Source organism: Salmo trutta, chromosome 1, assembly GCF_901001165.1.
Source record: "Salmo trutta chromosome 1, fSalTru1.1, whole genome shotgun sequence".
Classification (NCBI taxonomy): Eukaryota; Metazoa; Chordata; class Actinopteri; order Salmoniformes; family Salmonidae; genus Salmo; species Salmo trutta.
This window is the reverse complement of record NC_042957.1, coordinates 14,232,195-14,250,675: the sequence shown is the minus strand read 5'-3', so window position 1 is coordinate 14,250,675 and position 18,481 is coordinate 14,232,195. Positions and strand designations below refer to the sequence as shown.

Here is an 18,481-nt window from a genome sequence, read left to right as displayed (position 1 = left end):
GAAGCATAGGAACTGAGAAGTAGTCTGTGGTCACCACCTGCAGAACCACTCCTTTATTTTTGGGTGTCTTGCTAATTGCCTATAATTTCCACCTGTTGTCTATTCCATTTGCACAACAGCATGTGAAATTTATTGTCAATCAGTGTTGCTTCCTAAGTGGACAGTTTGATTTCACAGAAGTGTGATTGACTTGGAGTTACATTGTGTTGTTTAAGTGTTCCCTTTATTTTTTTGAGCAGTATATTTTGATTTGTTTAACTCTTTTTTGGTTACTACATGATTCCATATGTATTTCATAGTTTTGTTGTCTTCACTATTATTCTACAATGTAGAAAAATAACAAATACAACCCTTGAATGAGTAGGTGTGTCCAAACTTATGACTGGTACTATATGTCTGCAAGGCTCCGTGGGTGGGAATGTAGATCTCAGTGAGTATGACCCTATGGTATGGTTGTGTCTGCAAGGCTCTCTCTCTCTCTGTGTGTGTGTGTGTGTGTGTGTGTGTGTGTGTGTGTGTGTGTGTGTGTGTGTGTGTGTGTGTGTGTGTGTGTGTGTGTGTGTGTGTGTGTGTGTGTGTGTGTGTGTGTGTGTGTGTGTGTGTGTGTGTTTCTAACAGACTGGGCAGCTTATCGCTTAAGGCATAAACAAATCAACAGCCAGCACAATGTCATGTCTCTCTTCCCCCTTCTCTCTTTCCCCCTCTCTTTTTCCCTCCCTCCACCCTCTCTCATTTTCTCTCTTCCTCCTGCCTCCATCCCCTCACTCGTTCCCTTTCTCTCTACCTCCCCTCTGTCATTTTTTCCCCTCCTTCCATCCCCCTCTCTCAATCTCCCTCTTCCCTGCTCCCCTGTAGATAGTCAGTTCAGCAGAACACAGTCTTAGTAAGAGCACACACACTATCTCCCCCTCTCCCGGTCAGAAACACACACACACACCGCAGTCCTGATGGCAGCATTATGAGCGGAGCAGGCAGAGCAACCTGGGGTTCAGAGAGACTAATTACAACAGACTGAGATAAGAGGAGAGAGACTGAATCACTGCAGTCATACATCCTTCCCTTCAGTTAAGATGTTTTATCTTGTAAACTCCTCTAGATGGGCACATCATTGTTGGCCAATTGTTCTAATCAGAAAGGCTCTCTCTGGAGGAAGTAAAATGACCAGCAGGACTGAACCTTTCTATTCAAGTCAATGTAGGCCAACATGTTGTACAGTTCTTGTAATGATATTTCTGTGGGAATAACCCTACTGTAGCCCTGTTTAGTCATAGCTGAGTCCTTTCTCTTTTCCATTTAGCAGACGCTTTTATCCTAAAGCATCTTACAGTCAGTCGTGCATTCATCTTCCTATACAGTGCCTTGCAAAAGTATTCAACCCCCTTGGCGTTTTTCCTATTTTGTTGCATTTCAACCTGTAATTTAAGTAGATTTTTATTTGGATTTCATGTAATGGACATACACAAAATAGTCCAAATTGGTGAAGTGAAATGAAAAAATGAACTTGTTTAAAAAAAAAAAGTAAAACATGTAAAAGTGTGCATGCATATGTATTCACTCCCTTTGCTGTGAAGCCTCTAAATAAAATCTGGTGCAACCAATTACCTTCAGAAGTCACATAATTAATTTAATAAAGTCCACCTGTGTGCAATCTGAGTGTCACATGATCTGTCACATGATCTCAGTATATATACACCTGTTCTGAAAGACCCCAGAGTCTGCAACACCACTAAGCAAGGGGCACCACCAAGCAAGTGGTACGATGAAGACCAAGGAGCTCTCCAAACAGGTCAGGAACAAGGTTGTGGAGAAGTACAGATCAGGGTTGGGTTATAAAAAATATTCCAAACTTTGAACATCCGGAGCACCTTTAAATCCATTATTAAAAAATGGAAAGAATAGGGCACCACAACAAACCTGCTAAGAGATGGCTGCCCACCAAAACTCAAGTACCAGGCAAGGAGGGAATTAATCAGAGAGGCAACAAGGAGACCAAAGATAACCCTGGAGGAGCTACAAAGCTCCACAGCGGAGATTGGAGTATCTGTCCATAGGACCACTTTAAGCAGTACACGCCACAGAGCTGGGCTTTACGACAGAGTGTCCAGAAAATGTTTTTCTGGGGATGTTTTTCATCGGCAGGGACTGGTAAACTGGTCAGAATTGAAGGAATGATGGATGGCACTAAATACAGGGAAATTCTTGAGGGAAACCTGTTTCAGTCTTCCAGAGATTTGAGACTGGGACGAAGGTTCACCTTCTAGCAGGACAATGACCCTAAGCATACTGCTAAAGCAACAATGAGTGGTTTTAGGGGAAACATTTAAATGTCTTGGAATGGACTAGTCAAAGCCCAGACCTCAATCCAATTGAGAATCTGTAGTATGACTTAAAGATTGCTGTACACCAGCGGAACCCATCCAACTTGAAGGAGCTGAAGCAGTTTTGCCTTGAAGAATGGGCACAAATCCCAGTGGCTAGATATGCCAAGCTTATAGAGACATACCCCAAGAGACGTGCAGCTGTAATTGCTGCAAAAAGTGCCTCTACAAAGTATTGACTATGGGGGGTGAATAGTTATGCACACTCAAATTTTCAGTTTTTTGTGTGTTATTTCTTGTTTCACAATAAAAAAATATTTTGCATCTTCAAAGTGGTAGGCATGTTGTGTAAATCAAATGATACAAACCCCCCAAAAATCAATTTTAATTCCAGGTTGTAAGGCAACAAAATAGGAAAACTGTCAAAAGTGGGTGAATACTTTCACAAGCCACTGTATGTGGCCCCAGCGGGAATCAAACCAACAATCCTGACATTGCAAGCGCCACGCTCTACCAACTGAGCTATGCAGGACCTCTCTTTCTCTCTGGCTCTGTTTACATACTGATATAGAGAGGTCCCTGCTGAACCATAGCTCTTTAAGTGCTCTGAGGAAGCAGAATCCTCCCTCCACACATCAAACAGCTCTGAAGGGCAGTCAGCAGTCCTACATGTATGCATGTTGCGTTTATATTTTTGTTCAGTATACATGACTCAAATGTAAATGTAAATTACGCTGGTTGGTGAAACTTGTACATACACTGCTTTTACGAGAATAATAAAAACACTATACACTGCATGACCAAAAGGGGTCTGAATCCTTTCTGAATGCACTGTAGCTGCATATGGCATAGCCCTCTCTCTCTGCCCCATTTTTCTCCCAGCAACAGAACCTCTGGGAGAGAGAGATTAACTCATCGCTCTATAGTGTTTGCCCTATCTTCCCCCTCTGTACCCCCCCCCCCCCCCCCCCGCTGTAACTCATCAAAAAGGCCTCTAATGCCACCATAAGCCATCTCTGTTGGAGGCGCGCACACACACACACACACACACACACACACACACACACACACACACACACACACACACACACACACACACACACACACACACACACACACACACACACACACACACACACACACACACACACACACACACACACACGGGGCCCAACGGTATTCCAGTGCTCACACACACACATAATATGCACATACACTTCTACTGACTCTACACACACCCACTCACATACAATCATCATATATGCTGCTTCTACTCTGTTTATCATATATATATCCTAATATCCTGATACCTAGTTACCTTACCCTTATACATACATGACCAAAAGTATGTGAACACCTGCTTGTCGAACATCTCATTCCAAAATCGTGGTTATTAATATGGAGTTGGTCCCCCTTTTGGTGCTATACAGCCTCCATTCTTCTGCGAAGGCTTTCCACTAGATGTTGGAAGATTTCTGCGGGGACTTGCATCCATTCAGCCACAAGAGCATTAGTGAGGTCGGGCACTGATGTTGGATGATTAGGCCTTGCTCACAATCGGTGTTCCAATTCATCACAAAGGTGTTCGATGGGGTTGAGGTCAGGGCTCTGTGCAGGCCAGTCAAGTTCTTCCACACCGAGCTCAACAAACCATTTCTGTATGGACCTCACTTTGTGTACGGGGGCATTGTCATGCTGAAACAGGAAAAGTCCTTCTCCAAACTTTTGCCACAAAGTTGGAAGCACATAATGGTCTAGAATGTCATTGTATGCTGTAGCTTTAAGATTTCCCTTTACTACGCGCTTCAGCACTCAGCGGTCCCGTTCTGTGAGCTTGTGTGGCCTATCACTTCGCTGCTGAGCCATTGTTGTTCCTATACGTTTCCACTTCACAATAACAGCACTTACAGTTGACGGGGCAGCTCTATCAGGGCAGAAATTTGATGAACTGACTTGTTGGAAAGGTGGAATCCTCTGATGGTGCCACGTTGAGTGTTACTGAGCTCGTCAGTAAGGCCATTCTACTGCCAATGTTTGTCTATGGAGATTGCATGGCGGTGTGCTCGATTTTATACACCTGTCAGCAATGGGTGTGGCTAAAATAGCCAAATCCACTAATTTGAAGTGGTGTTCACATACACTATATATACAAAAGTATCTACCTCTATCACTCCAGTATCCCTGCACATTGTAAATGTGGTATTTATTATTTGTATATCTTGCTGGTTTTTGTTCTACCTTGTTATGTTTAGTATTACATTGTTATTTATTACTGCATTGTTGGGGTTAGATCTGGCAAGAAATGCATTTCACTGTATTTGTGCATGTGACATTAAAACTTGACACAAACACCACACACTAGGTCCACTAGGTCAGTTTGTGGGCAGATCTCTGTGCCAACCAAACCAAGGTCATTGGATGGTCTCAGTACCAAATCTCCACTGTGTGCCAACCGCTTTACCACTAATTAAAAGGCAAGAGATTACACACAATGTGGTATTGGAGCTGTTTGGACAAATTGACAGCACTGACAGACAGAGTCCCCCCGTGACTGAGGTGAGCAGCAGACTATAACTAACCCTGTTATCTGAACTACAACAATAACTACTAACACAAACCCTGTTATCTGAACTACAACAATAACTACTAACACAAACCCTGTTATCTGAACTACAACAATAACTACTAACACAAACCCTGTTATCTGAACTACAACAATAACTACTAACACAAACCCTGTTATCTGAACTACAACAATAACTACTAACACAAACCCTGTTATCTGAACCACAGAAGAAAATAATGTACTTTTTACTCCTTAAAATTTCCCTGACACCCAAAAGTACTTTATTTTGAATGCTTAGCAGGACAGGAAAATTGTCTAATTCACGCACTTATCAAGAGAACATCCCTGGTCATCCCTACTGCCTCTGATCTGGCAGACTCACTAAACACAAATGCTTCGTTTGTAAATTATGTCTGAGTGTTGAACTGTGCCCCTGGCTATCCGTAAATTTAAAAAACAAGAATATTGTGCTGTTTGGTTTGCTTAATATAAGACATTTAAAATTATTTATATTTTCACTTTTGATTCTTAAGTACATTGAAAACCAAATACTTTTAGACTTTTACTCAAGTCGTATTTTACTGGGTGACTCATTTTCTTTTAAGGTATCTTTACTTTTACTCAAGTATGAAAACTGGGTACTTTTTCGCCCACTGCCCTCCTGCAACCAATGCTATATGTCAAATTTGTAGATTTTGTTTCATATTGCATTATTATCACTAAAGCATTTGTGATTGTTAATCTGTGTTTTGTAGTTTTTAGCTACATAAAAATGTGGTTAACAAAAGTAGCTAGCTAGCTAAGTTTCGGAAGAGATTACTCATGTTTACATTATATGCATTAGCTCGCAACATACTTTAACATAACGTTAGCATAGCTAAAACAGCATAGATAATGACCCTACTTGTCTACTAGCATAAGGTAAGGTTAACTTGCTAGTGCAGTAGCTATAGGTTATCCCTCATCATGATCCATGGTTATTTAGCAAGCTGCCCAAGTTAGCTGGCTAGCTAAGCTAGCTATCACTCGTCATGATCCATGGCTACATGGGCTACTACACAGCCTGCAAGTACTCTGTCAACCCCAGGAAAACATGCCAATATATCCTGGTACTAGCTACACTACAAATAAACATCCCCCAAGAACATATCGCTGGATTTTATTTTTTTGAAATAAAAGGGCGGGATTCGGGAGAAGTGCACGCCTCATAGTCACCTCAGCACAACTATGCCCTGTAACCTGTTACTGCCTGTAAGACTCAATCTGCTGCGAACCAGCCAGTCTAATGACAATACAGATGACACAAGAGTACATAAACAAACGTTTAACTTCAAAATGATCAGCTAGCTATATGTGAATTGTAATAATCTATCTAGCCAGCTAGTTTAACTGGCAAAAACAACAGAAAACAAATGTTTTGCAAGGTAGATGATTACAGGAGCTGTTAATTCTTTGTGACTAGCTAGCTACTAATTCTTCTTGGCTAGCCAGTTAGTCCTATTGACTTACTATGGGGTTGCAATCTACTACAGTGGGTATTGTAGGCAGGTAAACATGCCAAAATTAATACAGTATGCATTTATTCATGTATCAAGATACAGTATTGTAGTCAGGCAACATATGATATGTGAATGGGCAACATTTCATTCTGATGTCTGAGTTTATTTTCTCTTGCTTCAGCCCAAATAATGGATTTCAATAAATATTGTGTTGTTTTTACTTGGTTGCGTCATATTTCTGTGCATACTTTCCGTTGAAGCTTTCATCGATGCATGCTTCAAAATGTGTACAAGCGGAGTACACATCTGAGAAGTGCCCTCCGTGCTACGTTTCACATACTTTGATTTGGACTCATACTCTGACTGATGCGTGCTCCAATTTGTGTGCTCAGAGCACGGTAGTACGCACATTGAGAAACACTCAGGGGATGTGGTGTTGTGGTTCCAGTATAGATCTCACCTGGTATAGACAGGGGATGTGGTGTAGTGGTATAGATCTCACCTGGTATAGACAGGGGATGTGGTGTAGTGGTATGGATCTCACCTGGTATAGACAGGGGATGGGGTGTAGGGGTATAGATCTCACCTGGTATAGACAGGGGATGTGGTGTAGTGGTATGGATCTCACCTGGTATAGACAGGGGATGTGGTGTAGGGGTATAGATCTCACCTGGTATAGACAGGGGATGTGGTGTAGTGGTATAGATCTCACCTGGTATAGACAGGGGGTGTGGTGTAGGGGTATAGATCTCACCTGGTATGGACAGGGGATGTGGTGTAGGGGTATAGATCTCACCTGGTATAGACAGGGGATGTGGTGTAGGGGTATAGATCTCACCTGGTATGGACAGGGGATGTGGTGTAGTGGTATAGATCTCACCTGGTATAGACAGGGGATGTGGTACTCTCTGCAGCGCTCCTGTACCCAGGTAGTCTCCCAGACAGTCCTATAGCTGTTCTCATAAAGGTAGCAGGTTATGACCGTCAGCAGAGGGACCAGGTAGAGCACAGAGAATACCCCGATACGGATCATAAACTTCACCAGCTTGTCCTGGTTCTCCTTCTCCAGAGGGATCTCCATACGCACGCGGTTCAAAGCAAGGATTCCCGCTAACAGTAATGCCACGCCCACCTAGAATCAGACAGAGTTGATATTGAAGGAATAGACAAAAGATGATGTCATAAGAAAGACCAGGAAGTAAATACGGTATATTGGTTGAGTAACAAGCAGTTCCATTCAGATCCACTTTTTAATGAATGATGAGATGTGTATGTCTGTGGTATAATCAAAGGAGCAGGCACAAACAGTGTCAACATGTTTACTGAACTTTGTGCAAACGTAAACTTTGTGCACACATGAATTACCTAGGCTGTGTCCCAAATGTCACCCTAATGCCTACATATAGGGAATAGTCTGCCAATTGTGACACACACCTACTTCCTCTGTGACTCATTCCAGCCCACTCACCAAAACATCCAGACCCAGTGGAGCCAGCAGAAACCATCTCAGCGCTGTGCGGTCATACAGCCCCACGAAACACACCCCGCTGACACTATCCCCTTCTATCTTGTTCATAGCTATTAAAGTGACGGTGAGACAACCGGGTAGGCCCCAGGCACAGGCATGGAAGATCAGGGCCTTCTTCTCTATGGCCTCGCTGCCCCACTTAGGCACGGCAGCCAGGAACCAGGTGAGGGTGAGGATGACCCACCACACACTGCCTGCCATAGTGAAGAAGTAGAGCATCATAAAGAACAACGTGCATGCCTGGATGGAGAGGAGGAGGAGGAGCAGGAGGAGGAGAGAGGGAGAGGGGGGAGAGGAGGGGGAGGGGAGGAGGGGCGAGAGGAAGGGGAGGGGAGTTGAGTGGAGGAGGGGAGAGAGGAGGGAGAGGGGAGTGGAGGAGGGGAGAGAGGGGAGTGGAGGAGGGGAGAGAGGGTGAGGAGATTGAGAGGGAGAGGAGGGGAGGGGAGAGGAGTGGGAGGGGAGAGAGGGAGAGGAGGGGGAGGGGAGGAGGGGAGAGAGGAAGGGGAGGGAAGTTGAGTGGAGGAAGGGAGAGAGGAGGGGGAGGGTAGAGGAGAGAAGGAGAAGAGAACGAGGTTTAGAGAAGACTGAAGAAATAGAAAATCCAAGAACATAAAAAATATAAAACATATCATTTTAGTTTTTTTGTTACAATAGCCCTGAATGTCAAAGAGAAAATAGAAAATCATTCAATAAATTAGTTAATCAATCAATCAATCACTAAGCCAACGGATGGTCACCTTGTTATGTGAGCCCTGGGTGACGGTGGGCGCCCGGAAAAGGCCGGGGCTCGCCGCGTTGCACGCCACACGGTCCTCCAGCAGGAAGCCCAGCAAGAACACCAGCGACACCATCATGTAGCATATGGCGTAGAAGATGATTGGTCGCTCCGGGTAGCGGAACCTGGACACGTCGATGAGGAAGGTGAGGAAGGTGAAGAGGGTTGCCGAGAGACAGACAACGGACACCACGCCGATGAAGTAGCGGGCAAACACCAGCTCGTCCCGCTGGAAATACATGTTGGGGCAGGGGGGCGAGCAGTCCGTCACACCCAGGAAGGAGTAGCCCAGGTCGGGGTCGATCTTGAGCTCACGGGGGCACCAGAAGCCATAGTCGCGCTGGACGGAGATGGGCGACTCAGTGGAGTCTGCGCTGGAGAGCAGGTCTACAGGACGGGGGTATGGCTCGTCACAGTCTGGGAACCTGGTGAACGGAGAGGAAACAGCTTATGTTAGACACATTATATTTACCTTACAGAAAGACACAAAGCTAAACCTTTATTTTACGGGACAGTTTCCTCAGATTCTACCTTGTATTTTCTAGGAAATTATGTGTTACTATTGTGTAATTAACATTTTGCCATGTCATTCTTAAGGATGTTATGGTACAGAAATTAGCATTTTCTGAGAAATGTGTGGTAAAAGGATGAAACAAAAATTGTATTTGTCTCAGGTGTGTAAATTTACACTGTGTAAAAGTGTACACTTCACATTTTCAAACAGTACATTTATATTTTCCAACGGGGCAATACATTTGGGCGAGTTTTTTTCTAGCCTGAGTAGCCTCGTTTCACTACCAAAAATAAAATGAAACCATCTAGTGTTCAGCGAAATAACAACACAATGTCAAAGACAGGTAGCCTCGTCAAATAATTAACATCCAATCACATTAACCGTTACCCTCTCGCGGGAAACCTTCACTCTTGCGCAGACATTTAGAAACGTAACATGACAATTTAAAAATAAGCCACAGGAGTTTTTTGAGCGAGAATAAATATGACTTTCGAGTAGTAAGACGTATAAAAGCAACAGATACCATTCATAAGAAGGGTCTAGAAGCGTCTTATATGGTGAGCTACCGAGTGGCTAGGACAGGCAAGCCCCATACTATTGTGGAGGACTTAATTCTTCCTGCTGCCGTGTATATGGCTGGGACAATGCTGGGGGAAAAGGCAAAAAAAACTATACAGACAATTCTTCATCAAACAACACTATTTCACGACGCATCAGTGACATGGCAGGAGATGTTTTGAAACAATTACTGCTTCACATACAAGCCAGTGAATTCTATGCGTTACAGCTGGATGAGTCAACAGACGTGGCGGGCCTGGCACAGCTCCTGGTATATGTCCGTTACGTTTATGGGGGGTCAATTAAGGAAGACATCCTCTTCTGGAAACCAGGACAACATGAGAGGATATTTTAAAGTACTGGACAGATTTATGACATGAAGTGGACTTTGGTGGTGAAGATGTGTTGGTATCTGTACTGATGACAGGGAGACATAGTGGAGTGGTAACGCATGTGCAAGCTCTTGTTGCCAAGGGAACGCCTGACAGCTAGAAAGACGTTTTGGACACTACAGTGAAAATGGTTCACTTTGTTAAAGCAAGGCCACTGAACTATTGTGTATGTTCTGCATTATGCAATGATATGGGCAGAGACCATGTAATGCTTTTACAACATACAGAAGTGCGCTTGTTATCAAGGGGCAAAGTATTGACACGTTTTTTTTAATTGAGAGACGAGCTTCAAGTTTTCTTTACTGACCATCATTTTCACTTGACGAGTTTCTCACAGGACTGGCCTATCTAGGTGATGTTTTTCTCTCGCCTGAATGATATGAATCTCGGATTACAGGGACTCTCCGCAACTATATTCAATTTGCGGGACGAAATTGAGGCTATGATTAAGAAGTTGGAGCTCTTTTCTGTCTACATTAACAAGAACAACACACAGGTCTTTCCATCATTGTATGATTATTTGTGTGCAAATGAAGTCAAGCTTATGGACAATGTCAAATGTGATATAACGAAGCACCTGAGTGAGTTGGGTGTGCAATTACGCAGGTACTTTCCCAAAACGGATGACACAAACAACTGAATTTGTTATCACTTTAATGCCCTGCCTCCAGTCCACTTACCGATATCTGAACAAGAGAGCCTCATCGAAATTGCAACAAGCGGTTCTGTGAAAATTGAATTGAATCAGAAGCTACTGCCAGATTTCTGGATAGGGCTGCGCTCAGTTTCTTGCCTTGGCAAATCGTGCTGTTAAGACACTGATGCCCTTTGCAACCACGTACCTATGTGAGAGGTGATTCTTGGCCCTCACTAGAACGAAAACTAAATACAGGCAGAGACTGTTTGTGGGAAATTATTTAAGACTCTCTCCAATACAACCCAACATTGCAGAGTTATGTGCATCCTTTCAAACACACCCTTCTCATTAACCTGTGGTGAGTTATTCACAATGTTTGATGAACAAATAAGGCTTTATATGTAAGATGGCTAAATAAAGAGAAATATTTTTGATTATTATTATACTATTATTTGTGCCCTGGTTCTATAAGAGCTCTTTGTCACTTCCCATGAGCCGGGTTGTGACAAAAACTCACTCTCATTCTTATGTTTAATAAATGTATCGTATAGTGTGTGTGTGTGGCAGGCTTACAATCATGGCAAAAAACAACATTTGAGTGTGCTGTCCCTGGTGCTAGAGGGGGTACGCAGCTCGAGGTTGAATGTTTGAAGGGGTACAGGACTATAAAAAGTTTGGGAACCACTGCCCTAGAGTACAGTAGACTACTAACCTGTTACAGTCCATCTCTTCTGGCCAGGTGACTCCGAACATGTCCATGAGTTTGTAGCAGTCTCCCTTGGCTCTCTGGCACGGCCGTCGGCAGGGCAGTGTCATGCGTCCGTACTCAGTACACACCGGAGCATAGAGGGCACACAGGAACATCCTCAGCTCTGAGGAACACTGCAGGTTCACAATGGGGTGGAAGGGCTGCGGAGGGGAAAAGTGTATATTAATGCAGTGTTTTGTGTGTGGGGGATTAAAATTGATTTAATTGTAATTTTTTGTCAACGATCTACACAAAATAATCTGTAATGTCAAAGTGGAAGATTGTAACATTTGTAAAAAAAAATATATAATGCATTTTTTTATGATATATCTTGATTAGATAAGCATTCAACCCCTGAATCAATACATGTTAGAATCACCTTTGGCAGCGATTCCAGCTGTGAGTCTTTCTGGGTAAGTCTCAAACAAACTCAAACATATACTTGGGCAGTACACCGTATATACCATATACCGGGGTATTTGGAGAAAGCCATGGGATGGTTTTTCAATACCTGCAGTAACATCAAAACTATTTATTTGAAGTGTTTAAATAAATTGTAATATTTGTAGCAACTTGTTAATAGTCAACTTGTGCAGTATGTTAGGAGATTTATTTTTCATTTCACCTGCCACATTATTTTACGTTATGAAGCGTACCGTAGTTCACCAGAAAAGTTGAGCCAGTTTGTTTGTAAATAACACAATGGGAGAAAGCGGGAGCTGGTGAATCCATCATGTTCTATATCTATCAGTGAATCTCTGCTGTGCACATGATGTGATGACGTTACACTTATATGTAATTCACTACTAAATGTTTGTCATCAGATATCTTATATTGTGTTTGACAAGTGTGTGATAAACAAAGAGGTGTAATGGGTTCGCACTCAGCAAGATGTCGCATAAAGCTTACTTCATTATTCAATGTTTTTCATTATTTTCACTGCATCAGCGTTCCCTGTGTTTCCTACTAGCGTTTTTTTCCTCCTCAGTTCTTCTCCCCTCTGCTCCTTGTGCTCTTCCTTTAGAAAAGCACTTTGTTCATTTGCACAATTTCTCTCATTCACTTTCGCTTGTAAATGTCCACACTCACCGAAAATGACATATGGTAGCTACTAGCTATGCTTGTATAACTTTATGAGCTGGATTTGCCTGTCTTTGCAATTAGCTTATGTTCATTTTCGCTCATTAGCATTTAGCTAACAGTGTCTATGTGATTTTGCTATTATTTGTGGTATTTTTGTTAGCATTCTGGTAATAGATGCTCAATGGGCTTTTTTGTGTTTTAAGCGCCCCCTTGTGTGCTATACCGGTAATACAATAAATCCCGGGATGGCAGAAGAACGGTATGGCAGTATGAAAATCTGGATAACGCCCAAGTCTACTGGATTGTACAATATTTGACATTCTTCAAGCTCTGTCAAATTGGCTGTTGATCATTGCTAGACAGCCATTTTCAAGTCTTGCCATAGATTTTCAAGCTGATTTAAGTCAAAACTGTAACTTGGCCACTCAGGAACATTCAGTGTCATCTTGGTAAGCAACTCCAGTGTATATGAATTTGTCTCCCAGTGTCTGTTGGAAAGCAGACTGAAGCAGGTTTGCCTTTTCTTAGCTCTATTCAATTTATTTGAATCCTAAAAAAACTCCCTAGTCCTTGCCAATGACAAGCATACCAATAACATGATGCAGCCATCACCATGCTTGAAAATATGAAGAGTGGTACTCAGTGATGTGTTGTGTTTGCCCCAAACAGTACACTTTGTATTCAGGACATGAAGTTGATTTCTTAGCCAAATTGTCTGAAATGTTACTTTAGTGGCTTATTGCAAACAGGATGCACATTATGGAATATTTTTATTTTGTACAGGCTGAGTTGGGTGTTGATCCATCCTCAGTTTTCTCCTATCACAGCCACTAAACTCTGTAACTGTTTTAACCTGTTTAGGATAGGGGGCAGTATTTTCACGGCCGGATAAAAAACGTACCCGATTTAATCTGGTTATTACTCCTGCCCAGAAACTAGAATATGCATATAATTATTTGATTTGGATAGAAAACACCCTAAAGTTTCTAAAACTGTTTGAATGGTGTCTGTGAGTATAACAGAACTCATATGGCAGGCCAAAACCTGAGAAGATTCTATATGGGAAGTGCCCTGTCTGACCATTTCTTGGCCTTCTGTAGCCTCTTTATCGAAAATAGAGGATCTCTGCTGTAACGTGACATTTTCTAAGGCTCCCATAGGCTCTCAGAAGGCGCCAGAACGGGGAATGATAACTCTGCAGTCCCTGGGCGAAAAACAGTAGGGATTTTGGAAAGTGGTCGTTCTGAGAACAATGACACTGGCGTGTGCGCGCGTGCATGTGAAGACTCCATTTTCTATTTTCAGTGTTTGAACGAAAACAAGGTCTCCCGGTTGGAATATTATCGCTATTTCACGAGAAATATCACATAAAAATTTATTTTAAACAGCGTTTGACATGCTTCGAAGTACGGTAATGGAATGTTTTGACATTTTTTGTCACGATATGCGCCGGCGCGTCACCCTTCGGATAGTGTCTTGAACGCAAGAACAAAACGCAGCTATTTGGATATAACTATGGATCATTTGGAACCAAAACAACATTGGGTGTTGAAGTAGAAGTCCTGGGAGTGCATTCTGACGAAGAACAGCAAAGGTAATCCAATTTTTCTTATAGTAAATCTGAGTTTGGTGAGTGCCAAACTTGGTGGGTGTCAAAATAGCTAGCCATGATGGCCGGGCTATCTACTCAGAATATTGCAAAATGTGCTTTCACCGAAAAGCTATTTTAAAATCGGACACCGCGATTACATAAAGGAGTTCTGTATCTATAATTCTTAAAATAATTGTTGTGTTTTTTGTGAACGTTTATCGTGAGTAATTTAGTAAGTTCATAGGAAGTTTTCGGTGGGTATGCTAGTTCTGAACGTCACATGCTAATGTAAAAAGCTGTTTTTTGATATAAATATGAACTTCATTGAACAAAACATGCATGTATTGTATAACATAATGTCCTAGGAGTGTCATCTGATGAAGATCATCAAAGGTTAGTGCTGCATTTAGCTGTGGTTTTGGTTTTTGTGACATTATATGCTAGCTTGAAAAATGGGTGTGTGATTATTTCTGGCTGGGTACTCTCCTGACATAATCTAATGTTTTGCTTTCGTTGTAAAGCCTTTTTGAAATCGGACAATGTGGGTAGATAAAGGAGAGTCTTGTCTTTAAAATGGTGTAAAATAGTCATATGTTTGAAAAATTGAAGTTTTTGGATTTTTGAGGTGTTTGTAATTCGCGCCACGCTCTATCATTGGATATTGGTGAGGCGTTCCGCTAGCGGAACATCTAGATGTAAGATTAAAGTCACCATTGGCCTTATGGTGAAATCCCTGAGTGGTTTCCTTCCTCTCTGGCAACTGTGTTAGGAAGGATACCTGTATCTTTGTAGTGACTGGGTATATTGATACACTATCCAAAGTGTAATTAATAACTTCACCATGTTCAAAGGGATATTCAATGTCTTTTTTTTTACCATTCGCCAATAGGTACCCTTCTTTGCAAGGCATTGGAAAAACTCCCTGGCCTTTGTGGATGAATTTGTGTTTGAAATTCACTATTCAACTTAGAGACCTTATAGATAATTGTACACTGATTGTACAAAACATCAAGAACACCTTCCTAATATTGAGTTGGACAGCCTCAATTCGTCAGCTCATGGACAAATTTTCGAAAATGTTCCACAAGGATGCTGGCCCATGTTGACTCCAATGCTTCCCACAGTTGTGTTAAGTTGGCTGGATGTCCTTTGGGTGCTGGACCATTCTTGATACTCACGGGAAACAGTTTTTTATTTATTTTTTATTGAATATCCGAAACATACAATATACTTGCAGTGAAGCCACTCAACAACTACACCATACCAGTCATCCAACAGACTCCCATTCAGAAGCGACACACAAGCAAGCATCCAGGGTCAATGCCCTGCTCAAGGGCATGTTGACAGATCTCCCACCAGGCAAAAAAAATGTGAACCTGAACCCTCCAAGATCCTCCTACAGTTCCCCAATAGCTGTCCCTCAACCATTCGAGACCCCTCCCAAGAATAAAAATAAAAATGTAAAATAAAATAAATTCCATTCCCCACCCCCAAGAACCCCCCAATGCACCAACAACCAAGACAATGAACTAAAGAGAAAAAAGAAGAAAACAGCAAACAACAAATAAAAACTACAAAACAAAAAAATAAAACACAATGGACATCAAGGACAACTAAAATCATAACAGCAATGCCAACTGTATATGTTTGTATACATGTCTGGCACTATTACATGTATGTGTGTGTTCTTGTATGCGTTTATTTGAATGAGAGTGTGTGTATATGCATATGTACAAACACCTGCATGGCATCTAATCGAATAGAATCCACAGATTGCGAGTTGAAGATAAATATTTTTACTGAGTATTAGTATATTAGTAATTTACTGACCCCGTTTCTCCAGATCTCCTAACAGTACTATTTCTAGGGTCAATTTTAGATCAATGCTATGCATTTTCAGCCATTTCTGAACCTGAGACCAGAAATAAGCTACCTGGGCAATACCAAAATAAATGGTCTATTGATTCTGTATCCTCACAACAAAATCTGCAGAGCTTCAATGATTTTATGCCCCCAATATTCAACATTTTGTAGGTTGCAAGAATTCTATATAATAATTTTAGCTGAAAAGCACGAAGTTTTGAATCTTGCATTGTTTTATATATCAACTCATACACCCTGTACCATGGTATCGGTACATCAAAAATCTCTTCCCAACTATTTTGCAATCTGTATGGCACAGTTGTCAACATCCTGGTCCTCAAATGAAACTGGTATACTTTCCGATTTGTGCTATTTTTATTCCTCCACAAGTTTTGATCCTTTACATTGGGCAGACAGACCAGTTCCGTACCTCCTCGCGCTGCCACCTGCCTCCTCCATTTTTGGGGTAATGCTGTAATCAATTGGTTGTACTCTTGGATTGAACAGACCTTCCTGTACAATTCTGATAACTCCATGAAGGAGATAACTCTACCATTCCAATTTACAATATCATTTAAGAACAAAATACCCCTTTCAAACATCTTTCCCATAAATACAGGTATTTTATCAACCAGCACATTAATTCAGCCATAATATTTGTTGTAATATTTGTTCTATCTTTTCAGGTGGCTGAAATTGAAATTGTAGCTAGCTCTGCAAAGCTTGTTTGAAAAAGAGAGATACTTTGAAAAAAGTATCATTTTCAATTAATCGAAAATGAGACATGGCAATCTGCTCAAATGCAAAAAGTAAATTTTTATACAATGGATGAGCTTTTGTTAGTAATCTACTTGAGAACCATTTAGGGTTCAAATAAAACTTTGAATAAGTGAAGATTTTAGAGAGAGGTTTAGTGCTTTTATATTTAATAATCCCAACCCACCCAATCCATATTCATTATATAGATAGGCACGCTTTATTTTGTCTGGTTTAGCATTCCAGATAAAGCAAAATATTCTTTGCTCATATGATTTGAAAAACAAATCATCAGGAGTAGGCAGCACCATAAGTAAATGAGTAAACTGAGATATGACTAAGGAGTTAATCAGGGCAATTTTTCCATAAATAGACAGGTATTTACCTCTCCATGGTTGCAGGGCCTTGTCTATTTTTACAAGTTTTCTATTGAAATTCATTGTGGAGAGCTTATTTATATCTTTTGTGATATGAATACCAAGTACGTCTACTTCACATCAGCCCATTTTATAGGTAATGTAAAAGCTGTATTTTTTAAAGATCCAATACGTAATATTGTACACTTATCATAATTAACTTTTTTGTACTCTCTGGACTAAAAGCTATCTAGATCGTCAATGAGACATTGCAGGGATCTAGCTTTCAGACTTAATATAAAACTTGAGTCATCGGTATACATGGACAACTTTGCTTTTAAGCCTTGGATTTCTAACCCTCTAATGTTGTTATTGGATCTGATGTTAATAGCTAGCATTTTGATGGCCATAACGAATAGATATGGTGACAGAGGACACCCTTGTTTAACTCCACTTGACAATTCAAAACTCTCTGAGAAGTAGCCGTTATTTACCACTTTACACCTGGGGTTGCTATACATTATTTTTACCCATTTTATAAGAGGATCAATGAAATTGAAAAAATCCAGGCATTTATAAATTAAGTCCAGTCTTACTTTATCAAATGCCTTTTCAAAATCCACTATAAATACTAGGCCTGGCTTCTTAGATGATTCATGATGTTCTATTATTTCTAGTAGTTGTAATATATTATCTCCAATGTATCGCCCATGTAAAAAGCCTGTCTGATCAGGATGAACAATACCTGGTAAAAACCTTTTAATTCTGAGTGCTATGCATTTCGCTAGCATTTTTGCATCACAATAGTCCCGTGTGGCTCAGTTGGTAGAGCATGGTGTTTGCAATGCCAGGGTTGTGGGTTCGTTTCCCACGGGACCAGTACGAAAAACAATGTATGAAATGTATGCATTCACTACTGTAAGTTGCTCTGGATAAGAGCGTCTGCTAAATGACTAAAATGTAAATAGTGAAGTGTAAGGGGCCTCCAGTTTTTTAGATAGACTAGGTCTTTATATTTGCCATCTGGGTCTTGTTTTAATAATAGAGAAATCAGACCTTCCCGCGGAGTACCTGACAGACTACCATTTCTATAGGAGTAGTTAAAACAATCTAACTTTTAGTATATCGAAAAAGGCTTGATATACCTCTACCGGTATGCCATCAAGCCCTGGGTTTTTTTCAGACTGAAAGGATTTAATAGCCTCAAAAAGTTATTCCTCTGTAATTTGGCTTTCGCACTGATCTTTCTTCACATTTGTTAATTTTCCATTTTTTATATTATTTTGAAAGAATTCCT

The 18,481-nt window shown here is 41.2% G+C and overlaps 1 protein-coding gene across 3 annotated transcripts in view; it reads right to left on the bottom strand.

The window, feature by feature from the left end:
* Nucleotides 1–18,481, bottom strand: part of LOC115167114 (frizzled-3-like) — a 44,594-nt gene that overhangs the window by 4,791 nt on the left and 21,322 nt on the right. For all 3 annotated transcript variants that reach the window (XM_029721256.1, XM_029721422.1, XM_029721346.1), the window contains exons 4-7: nucleotides 11,500–11,696; nucleotides 8,649–9,111; nucleotides 7,852–8,151; nucleotides 7,264–7,515 (exon numbers count right to left, since the gene is read on the bottom strand). In XM_029721256.1, coding sequence (XP_029577116.1) covers nucleotides 7,264–7,515; nucleotides 7,852–8,151; nucleotides 8,649–9,111; nucleotides 11,500–11,696 — 1,212 coding nt within the window. The remainder of the gene's footprint in view (nucleotides 1–7,263; nucleotides 7,516–7,851; nucleotides 8,152–8,648; nucleotides 9,112–11,499; nucleotides 11,697–18,481) is intronic.